Source organism: Temnothorax nylanderi, unplaced genomic scaffold, assembly GCF_030848795.1.
Source record: "Temnothorax nylanderi isolate EJ_2023f unplaced genomic scaffold, tnyl_v1.0 TNYL_tig0718_pilon, whole genome shotgun sequence".
In the NCBI taxonomy this organism is placed as follows: Eukaryota; Metazoa; Arthropoda; class Insecta; order Hymenoptera; family Formicidae; genus Temnothorax; species Temnothorax nylanderi.
In genome coordinates this window covers 67,464-77,486 of record NW_027249780.1, presented here as the reverse complement: position 1 = coordinate 77,486, position 10,023 = coordinate 67,464, and the positions used below count along the sequence as shown (strand labels likewise).

At 42.3% G+C, this 10,023-nt stretch overlaps 1 protein-coding gene and 2 long non-coding RNA genes across 6 annotated transcripts; 1 reads left to right on the top strand and 2 right to left on the bottom strand.

Annotated features, from left to right (window-relative positions):
* Positions 1 to 631: 631 nt before the first annotated feature.
* LOC139784985 (uncharacterized) lies at positions 632 to 2,533 on the bottom strand. Of its 2 annotated transcripts, XR_011721745.1 has the most exons (3): positions 2,152 to 2,533; positions 947 to 1,797; positions 632 to 857 (listed from the first exon to the last, which is right to left on the bottom strand). It is a non-coding gene; the product is annotated as an uncharacterized lncRNA (long non-coding RNA). The 2 variants fall into 2 exon arrangements; XR_011721744.1 differs by lacking the exon at positions 632 to 857 and having other exon boundaries at positions 883 to 1,797.
* Positions 2,534 to 2,554: 21 nt separating this feature from the next.
* LOC139784984 (uncharacterized) lies at positions 2,555 to 5,546 on the top strand. Of its 3 annotated transcripts, none has more exons than XR_011721742.1 (3): positions 2,555 to 2,929; positions 4,472 to 4,724; positions 4,812 to 5,546. It is a non-coding gene; the product is annotated as an uncharacterized lncRNA (long non-coding RNA). The 3 variants fall into 3 exon arrangements; XR_011721741.1 differs by having other exon boundaries at positions 2,555 to 3,096; XR_011721743.1 differs by having other exon boundaries at positions 2,557 to 2,804.
* A 1,715-nt stretch (positions 5,547 to 7,261) lies between these two features.
* Positions 7,262 to 9,611, bottom strand: LOC139784982 (uncharacterized). Its single transcript, XM_071724158.1, has 3 exons — positions 9,578 to 9,611; positions 8,975 to 9,528; positions 7,262 to 8,659 (listed from the first exon to the last, which is right to left on the bottom strand). Exons 1-3 carry the CDS (start codon positions 9,609 to 9,611, stop codon positions 7,262 to 7,264), a joined length of 1,986 nt encoding a protein of 661 aa, XP_071580259.1.
* Between the last annotated feature and the right edge of the window lie 412 nt (positions 9,612 to 10,023).

Sequence of the window (10,023 nt, the reverse complement as noted above, 5' to 3'; positions counted from 1 at the left end):
GGTAATGGTATGTATGTAGTACTGCTGACAATATTTCTACTAAAATTATCTGTATATGAAATTGTAATTTATGTTTCCAATTAAAAAAAAAGAGAAGATTATTAAATATCAATTTTCTTCAACTCTTACAGGAACTAGGAATGAGATATCCTGCGTACATCTATAGTGATCAACAAAACAGATCTTTATCTGTCAACACAAATCAAGAAAAAATCCTGTTACAAACCATGAGATTCTGCTAAGCGAGAGTTTATTACTATCGTCTCCGCTTTCAGAATCTTGTGAAATGTTATGGAATCATCTGCTGTCACTAATTTAGTCGCTGTATTTATCAATGTGCTTCCAGCATCAACACATATTTGCATAAACCATTTATATTCATAATCAGGTAATATATATTATAATATATATTATATATATATATTATAATATAAATATATATATAAATATATTATATAAATATATAAATATAAATTATAATGTATAAATATATAAATATAAATTATATAAATATAAATATATTATATATATATATATATATATTGTATATGTATATATATATATATATATATATATATATGTATTATATGTATATATATAATAAAAATAAAATAAAAACCAACCACTTATTTTTAAGTTCGGCACAGCTGGTGCTTTGAACTCAGAATCATTATCCGAATCATCATCAGCATCTATATTGTATCTTTTGCGTCGATTGTATGATATTGCTTTCGAAGGAGGACTATATCTTGTAGTAACAAATCGTTGGCGTTTTGTAGATTTGTCTCTATCAGAGTGTGATAGATCAGAGACATCTAAGGCTTTTTCCACCTCCTCTTTAGCTTGTCTTACAGATTCTATACATGCAATTAAACAAAAAAGCAGAGAAGTACGATACTTTAATCATATAAATAAATTTGTTATTTTACAGATAAATATTACTTACAATTAGTGAAAGAGACATTTACTAAAATATTTATGATAAAAGAATCTATACAATTCATTTCAGAGCACTAAAAATTTTTATATAAGTCATCACAAATTTCTGTCAACCTAGAATAAAAAATGGAAAGTATAAAGGGAGATAGTTTTTACAAGTTTGGTGTTAAAACTTTACAAAATACAAAATGTATTATTATATACAAAATTATATATATTCTTATCTCATACTTTTGTGCAAAAAGCAATCCTGTACACTTTACATTTTTTTAGTGCAATTATGTGTGATTGATATATTTTCTTACAATATTTGATATTATATATGAAATAAAAATCAGAGAAAAGCAGTGTGTTATAAAAGAAATATTGTGTTGCTCATTTTATACTATTTCTGTCATAATAAATATGTATAGTCTATATACCAAGCGTAGTGAAAAATTGCCTCTTATATCAACTGAAAGTTTTTTCGAAAACTGAGGGACCAAGATGGAAATGCAAACTTTTCAACAAAACAAGAGAAGAAAAAACAGAACTTAACAGATTGTTAGTACAAATTATGGCACACATAACATTGAAACATACATAAAATAAGATACATACTACAAAACTTTAGAATTTTTACATTTTTATACGTAATCCAAGTATTTGCTGGCTTCTTCTTTTTTTCTAGATAATCACTTAACTTAGATTCATCAGAAGGCCATTTGCATGCACCTGCAAATGTAGCTTGTTTGCCACTTGTTTTACTCATTTTAATACTGATATTCTCTAACCATGCAGTACAGGCTGGCACGGCATAATATTCAGTTGATTCAAAGTCATCTGCATCATCCGCAGGCAACTCGAGTACAGCATATACTGCAATAAGATATATATTATTACATAGGCGTAAGAATATCTGGACCGATCATATTTCCGTGGAATTAAAGCTTGAGAAGAAATGAGAATTTTGATCGATCAAGATAGCATTAGTGGATTTTTCCCTAACCCCTCAATAAAAGTTTCTCTTTCCTCGTCCAAAGAAATATTTTATTATATGTTCTGTCCAGATATTTCTATATGTCCATAAATATTCTCTCTCTCTCTCTCTCTCGCTCTCTCTCTCTCTCTCTCTCTCTCTGTTTTTCTCTCTCTCTCTCTCACTCGCTCGCTCACTCACTCACTCACTTTCTATCTCACACACACGCACATTCTGTCTTCTAATCTACTCACCGGTTTGTCCGCAGGTGCTTGCACAATATTTTTTGCACTTATGTTCATCATTATCACAATGGGCGCGTTCAGCAGACACAACTGTTGCACAACTGTTGAGTTCGTCTTATCGACACTCTGCCTTGATTGGTTGGTTCTAAAAGTAAGAGCCAATCACGTTCGATTGCTACTGAGCGGCTTGGTCTGCTGAACGCGACCAATATTTCACCTTAAATTACAACACCACTCAATTCTACTGATGAGAAAATGGAAACAATGGAAACACGCGACCAGCGACTGTTGCTCGAACCCGCGCGGTCTGCACGTCCGTAATTGGTGTGCTCCCGAGCAGTTCCGAACGCACACGATGTGTTCCGAGCGCACACGACATGCGCTCCTTTATTAGCTTATTACCATCCCTTCAAGAGCCCGCGCGTTCTCGTCAATTCAATTCTCGTTTTTTTTTTAAACACAAGGATATAATTAACGCCGGCGGCCCGACGCTCAATTCAAACTGTCGCGGACGTGCGTTGTCAGCAGAGTTCGGCGGCGGCGGGTAACGTTTGCGGTAGTAGGACTCGTACGCCGACGACGGCGACGGCTGGGCCCGGCTGCACATGCTTCCTCATCATCGTCGCGGCGACACTCCACCTCGGACGTCCTGGATAACACAGGTACTCTGGGCGTACCAGCTCGGGGTGTTAGAAGCGAGACTCCTCTCCCAGCGAGAAATGACCCGTCTATCGACGTCTATAGACGGGTCATTTCTCGCTGGGCTCGTCAATCCCGCATGTCACAGGTGAGGGAGCTTACGCTCGGGCACGTGGTTTGATCTCCGCAACGCGGTATCAACAACTGGCGAGGTTATTTCCGCGAGAGAGAGAGGGGGAGAGGAAATACCTAGAGCGTCGCGTTGTTCGCGAGGCCTGGCAGCCAAGCGTGCCGCATCGAGACACTATCCGTGAGGTACCTCTTTTTCTTCGGAGATCCGCTGCGCAAAGTCACCCTCTGTCCACTCTCTTTCACATCCGGTGCACACACAGGGGCACACGACGCGACGCGACGCAATAGCGCTGATAGCGCGCTCCCCGAGCGCCTATGTTAATATGTCTATGTTTTTAATATAATGTTCTGTGGTTCTCGTGTTCTATCGGCATCTACATAACCTTCGTATATTTTGATATCTTTTAAGGTGCAAGATTTGTGTAAAAAAGCTGGATCCCAGTTGATGGAGACACGGTGATAGAAGTATATATGTTACGGGCAATTTGATAAATTGGGCATTATGCATAATGGCCGGGCAATATGCATAATTCCCAATTTGTTCGGTCAAAATGATTAATAGAGAAGAATTAATCAAATTGCCCGGCCATTATGCATATTTCCCAATGCTAAATGGTCATTTTGATAAATCACCTTATTTGAGTTGATTTTCCTGGCAATCTTAAGCCCCTTGCACAATAGACGATAGCGATAGCGATAGCGACAGCGACAATGTTGCCAACAAAGGTATAACCTACATAGGTTAGATGACGCGCTTTAAAAGTATTTAACTGTTTAAAGCGCGTCACTAAAACCTACATAGGTTAGATGACGCGCTTTAAAAGTATTTAACTGTTTAAAGCGCGTCATCTAACCTATGTAGGTTAGTACAAGTTTAGCGACAGAATAGTTGCTTTTTTCGAAGTCATCGGAAAATTTTTTCCACCGGAAGAGAATACAACCGACAATGAGTAATAATTAATCCGTATTTGATAAATAAAAAAACCAAATATCCGAGTTTAGTGTTTTTTTCTCATTTTCTTAACGATATCTTAAATTCTAGCGACCACCAAATTTTATCAACAGTTTTGGATTCGAGGGGCAAAAATACACAGAATTTACCTCTTTTCAATTGATTTCTTGTTGGGACCCTAATTGTAGACATTTACCGAAAGTTGAAATTATAGACAGACTGCCATTCTTTTTAGAAAGATATTTTAATATGTTAATCACATTTCCCACTTGTTTGTGGGCATTATGCATAATGACCGGTCAGTTTGATTAATTTGAACATTTTTGCTTTTATTATTCAAATGTCCCGAAAGAAGCGGGAATTATGCATATTGCCCGGCCATTATGCATAATAACCGAATTAATCAAATTGCCCGTAACATATATATACCTATATGTATATATATTCCGAAACTGAAAAAAATTAAATCTTTCCATTGCAATGTATAAAAAGATTTGCTTGAAATTCTGCTCATTATATGTTATATATCTGCAGCATCTTTATATGCTTTTTGTTGAGAATATTTGCTGCAATAATATTTAATATTACATTTTTTGCAATTTGTAGAGTTTAGAATGGAAAAAGTTGAAGAGAAAATTTGATCAGAATACAGAATGGAAAAAGTTGAAGAGAAAATGTGATCTGAATCTCAATAGCTTAGTACAGGAAGAATATGTTGATCATCTCGTTGAGAAGAGTACTTATAATGATTTCAATAAACAGAATTGTAACACAGAACAGCAATCTATACATGAGGACAATACTAATAAAAGTATCAGTTTTTGTAATGATCTGATGAGCAACCATAAATATTCTAATGGTATACCTATTATAGTTATTATAATGATTTTTGTTCCTCCAATGTGAGTTATAATGATATTATGCTATTTATTATTTGTTAATATAGATTTTATGCCTGAAGATCATAATCATCCAAGTAATTATATTCGTCAGTTCGCTACACAAGAAGACCTATAAGAAGCACAGACTCCTCAGATAGAAGCCATTAATACAATAGAAGAATGTTTTGCATTTCATGATCAAAGAAGAATAAATGAAATAGATGATGCTTCGATTATTACCGATATCAATGATTGCGAGTTTCAAAACGGCTGTATATATGATGAAACTTATAACAAATGGCAAGAGTTACAAAATCATAATAAATCTTGTTCAAGTAATATCACACTTTCTACTGATAATACATTATGCGAGCAAAATGAAAATGGTAAACAATTTGTAAGTGATTGTAAACTTGCAAATTCTGATCTCAAATTAATTCAAGACCTTGCTGTGTGGGCTATGAAAAGGAATGTAACGCTTTATGCACTGTCTGACTTTCTGACAATATTAAGGAATCATAATCATAAATTCCTTCCTCGGTGTGCACAGACACTCTTGAACACTCCTAGAAGCACGGTATCATTAATCAGAGAATTAGAAAGCGGTTGACAATTTTGGTATTATGGTATTCTCTCTGGCCTCAACACTATACTGTGCGAAGAAATATTGGAATCATTATCTGTGTTTGAGATCACGAGTGCATCATAGCGTGCATCGGTTTCGTCATATGAAAAGGCACAATGCGCGTGCCTTCGCTGTATCATAAAGTTATATCGTCAATAAAATCATACTTATTATATGTAATCTCTTTGTGCTTTGCGTTATAACGCGGGCTTTTCCAAAACATTTTTCTGTCTATTATTTTCAAGACGTTTCTCGAACGCTGTTTTGATGTTCTTAGGCGATAGAAAGACCCACGTTATAAACAATCGTCGGCACGAAAAACAACAAGTGCTAACGGCCGGTTAGTAATGTTTCGTCTCGCGTCGACGCGTTGCGGCGACGTAGGCAGCCGATTGCCAATCACACGCGAATCCCTTAATCGCTAATCGCACGCGAAGACCTGAGGTCACCGTCAACGCTTCAAATTAATTGGTGATTGCGAGGAAAAGCTCGGTTATAAAAGAGCTTGCCTCGACGGAGAGGCTCTCTCGCTCGCAGTTCACGCGCTAGTTAAAACCGCTTTTGTACACCGCTTTGAGTTTGCTCTTTGCTATCGCGCTTCGCGAACACGCTTTCGCTGCTTTGCATGCCGTACTAGTTTCTGTGCGCGCTTTCAAGGCTGCTTTCTTTTTCTGGAAACAGACGAACTTTGTACATATTGTATATATATTGAAACTTTATTTTGTAATACACGGATTTTGTAAACTTATTTTGGTTGTTCGCGCGCGTGTGAGTGAGGAAAGGATAGTGCGTGAGAGGCAAGGGAACGGGCTTGGAAAAATTAGCGGGGAAAGAAGACCCTGTTGAGCTTGACTCTAGTCTGGCACTGTAAGGAGACATGAGAGGTGTAGCATAAGTGGGAGATGGCAACATCGCCGGTGAAATACCACTACTTTCATCGTTTCCTTACTTACTCGGTTAGGCGGTGCGCGTGCCCCGAGGGCTTCGTGCCCCGGCGGTCACGGTGTTCTAGAGCCAAGCGTGTCAGAGTGGCGTGAGGCCTCGCGGCCGATCGCCGTTAATACTCCCGCGTGATCCAATTCGAGGACACTGCCAGGCGGGGAGTTTGACTGGGGCGGTACATCCGTCAAAGAATAACTTGGCCCGTTCCCTTGGCACTAACACCAGAAGCTTGAAGTAACACAATAGTTTATTTAACAACCAAAAATAATGCCGAAATTAAATAGTGACATAATTTATAAATATATTTGAATTTAAGTGAATTCGGAAACGCGGGCGTTTTTTAAGCGAATTCTCTATCAACACTTTCTCGCTTGTAGTGTTGGATAACCCGCGCGTGAATGAGAACTGACCATCACAATATCGATCGATGACAGATCTTAACCTACTGACACACTGTTGACGAATGGCGACGCGCCGTAAGTTCTATGGGCTTTTATACCCACACGAGACAAAGAACGCGCCAGGGATGACGAATGCTTAGCTAAGGTCAAAATGTCACGGAATAGAAACTTCTCGAACTGAAATACCGAATATGTATATAGCCATTGTCTTTGAAATTAAAGTATCGATCGTCGAAGAGACCGTGCCAGAGAATCTGAGTGACTCGGCATTGTACGGAGAATAATTCTTATGACGTGAGCGCGAAGCAAAACAAGGGGCGATCCGCTGGATAAATATCGTGTTACACTGCCGCTGTGACTTATGACACAGTCGTCTAAATGAGAATAAGAATATTCAAGAGCATTCGTGATCTCGAGCATTCGCGATCTCGAACATTCCGCCCGCCTCGTCAGGTTATCTGACGAAGTATAATTTAATGGCGAGACTAATACAATCTGTGAACCAACTCTACGTAATTTACTACAAGCAACACTCTCGCTCAGGGTCTTAGATATCTTCCGGGTCACAGACCCGTGGCAATAGAACAATCTTCGTTGTAGGCAGCTTCAGAGTGGTAACTGCGGTCCGTATGGTGACCACTCGAACTTGCTCATCCTCTCCTGGATGGATGGCAGTCACCCGTGCCAAGGGCCACTTGGTGGGTGCAGTCTGCTCGCCCCGCACCAAGCACAGATCACCAACTCGTGGGTTGTCGTCCTTGGTCCGCCATTTCTGCCTTGAATTGAGAGCTTGGAGGTATTCGGAAGACCATCTTTTCCAGAAATGGTCTCTCAGCTGTTGAAGAAGTTGCCATCTAGATAGACGGCCGGTCGGCTCCTCTGCTAGTGACGGCTCCGGGACAGCGCTGATGGCTGCGCCTATCAAAAAATGTCCCGGTGTAAGGGCTGCTAGATCCTCTGAATCGTCAGAGAGAGGTGATAAAGGTCTCGAATTGAGACACGCCTCCACTTGTGCCAGAAAGGTGGAGAGCTCCTCGTATGTCAGGGTGGCGTCTCCAATCACTCTTCGCAGATGATGTTTTGTTGATTTGACCGCTGCCTCCCATATACCTCCGAAGTGCGGCGCCGAAACTGGGTTGAATCGCCATTGCACGCCGTCGTTTGCAAGGGTGTTTGCAATGCTGTGATCCCTGATGGCGTCAAGAAATAGAGCTCGTAGTTGAGCGTCCGCTCCGATGAAATTGGTCCCCTGGTCGCTGTACAGCGCCGTACATAGACCTCGCCTGGATACGAAGCGCTTGTAGGCTGCTATGAATGCTTCTGCGGTGTAATCTGATGCCACCTCCAGGTGCACCGCTCGTGTGCTGAAACACACGAAGATGACCAGGAATCCCTTGTGTGCTTTTTGAACCCGTCCTTTAGTTGTCCTTAACAAGATCGGTGCTGCATAATCCACTCCCGCATGAGTGAATGGTCGTAAAGCCCGTACCCGCGGGCGTGGAAGATCCCCCATCAGTGGGTGTGAGGAAGCCGCCCGCCATCGCACATACCGCACACAACGGTGGATGTGCTGCCTCATTTTCATCCGTCCGCCTGGAATCCAGAAGCGTTTTCTTAATAGACCGAGCGTAAGCTGTACACCACCGTGTAGAGCCCGCCGGTGGTAGGCGTCCACGATGAGGTTCGTTAGGTGAGAGTGTCGTGGTAGAATCACTGGGTGCCTCTCGTCTCTGCTCAGAATCGCGTGCTTCAGCCGCCCGCCGACACGAAACATGCCCTTTTCGTCTATGATCGGGTGCATCTTTAAGATGCTGCTCCGCCTCAACAGCGCCTGACCGCGTGCCAGCGCTTGCAGCTCGTCTGCAAACCAGGCCTCCTGTACGACTCGGATCCACCTCTGCTCTGCGTCCTTGAGTTCCTGAGGCGTCAATGTTCCTGTAACAAACTGTTTATGACGAGATTGCAAAACATTAAGCCATCATAGGCCCCATGCTGCAACGCGCAGCAAGCGCTGGAACCCAGAGAATCGGAGAAGATTCGGATTTTCCTCCGGATCCCTTGATACAAGGTGCACATGCGTCCGCTGCTCAGGCAAGTCCCCGATTTCCTCTGGTAAGGTCTGGCTGTAGAGTTTGTTTCTAGATTGAAGCCAGATCGGTCCTTGCCACCACAGATGATGCTGAAGTAACTCGCTGGGCGAGAGTCCTCGTGATGCACAGTCGGCTGGATTCTCCTCGCTCGGAATGTGATGTCAAATTACGTCCGGAAGAGCTCGCTGAATTTCAGCAACTCGGTTTGCCACGTACGTTTTCCATTTTGACGGGTGGCCCTGTATCCAAGCTAGAGCCACCTTAGAGTCAGACCAGAGATGTTTTTCTGCGCCTGATAGGTCCAATGTTGTCTCCACATCCTCGATGATCTTAACCAACAATGCGGCAGCGCATAGTTCCAGGCGCGGGAGCGATACTTGGCGAAGCGGGGCCACCCGCGTCTTCGCCTGCAGCAGAGAAATCTTACTCTCGCAGTCGTTAGTGACCTTGAGATAGGCCACTGCTGCAATTGCCCGTTCTGATGCGTCTGCAAAACCGTGAATCTCCATCCTGAGATTCTCTCCACCGGTGTTGAGCCAGCGCGGCACCCGCAATTTCTCGAGTAGAGGAAACTCCCTGCGGAACAATTGCCACGCTCGGTGATCCTCAGGGCACAAAGGCTGGTCCCATTCAATTCGTTGTAACCACAACGATTGTATCAAAATCTTGGCTCGTACCACCACTGGTGCAAGCCATCCTAGCGGATCGAAGAGACGCGCCGTCTCTGAAAGCACAATTCGTTTAGTAATGTTTCCTTCTCCGCAAGGACGTACCTTGAATGCAAAGGCATCGAGGCAAGGGCGCCATTGGATGCCTAAGGTGGAGTGGCCGACATCAGATTCCCACTCCCGCAGGCTGCGAGATTATCGACGATCCTCCGGAATGTCATGTAACAGTTCCTCGTCATTAGCGGCTCATTTGCTCAGTGGAAAGCCGCCCGCCGTGCAGATCTCGATCAGCTGATTTCTTAAGCCTCGTGCGCCTTCCTTGGAATCATCTCCGGCGAAGATGTCATCGACGTATGTGTCATGTTCCAAAACAGCCGCACCGAGAGGAAAGCGGTGTCCCTCGTCCGCTGCAAGCTGATGAAGCGTCCGGATTGCAAGGTACGGTGCACATGAGAGGCCGTACGTCACGGTGTTGAGGCGATATTCCTGAATCGCCTCGGCGCGGTCTTTCCTCCAAAGAATCCGCTGAAGATTCCGATCGTCGGGATGTA

Bases quoted from the DNA above. Each gene is read 5' to 3' on its own strand.
- LOC139784982 (XM_071724158.1), bottom strand. From the start codon at position 9,611: ATGGCGCCCTTGCCTCGATGCCTTTGCATTCAAG. The intron at 9,529-9,577 runs GTACGTCCTTGC...TTGTGCTTTCAG, and splicing joins TCGATGCCTTTGCATTCAAG to AGACGGCGCGTCTCTTCGAT. The intron at 8,660-8,974 runs GTAATTTGACAT...CGTCATAAACAG, and splicing joins TTCAGCGAGCTCTTCCGGAC to TTTGTTACAGGAACATTGAC.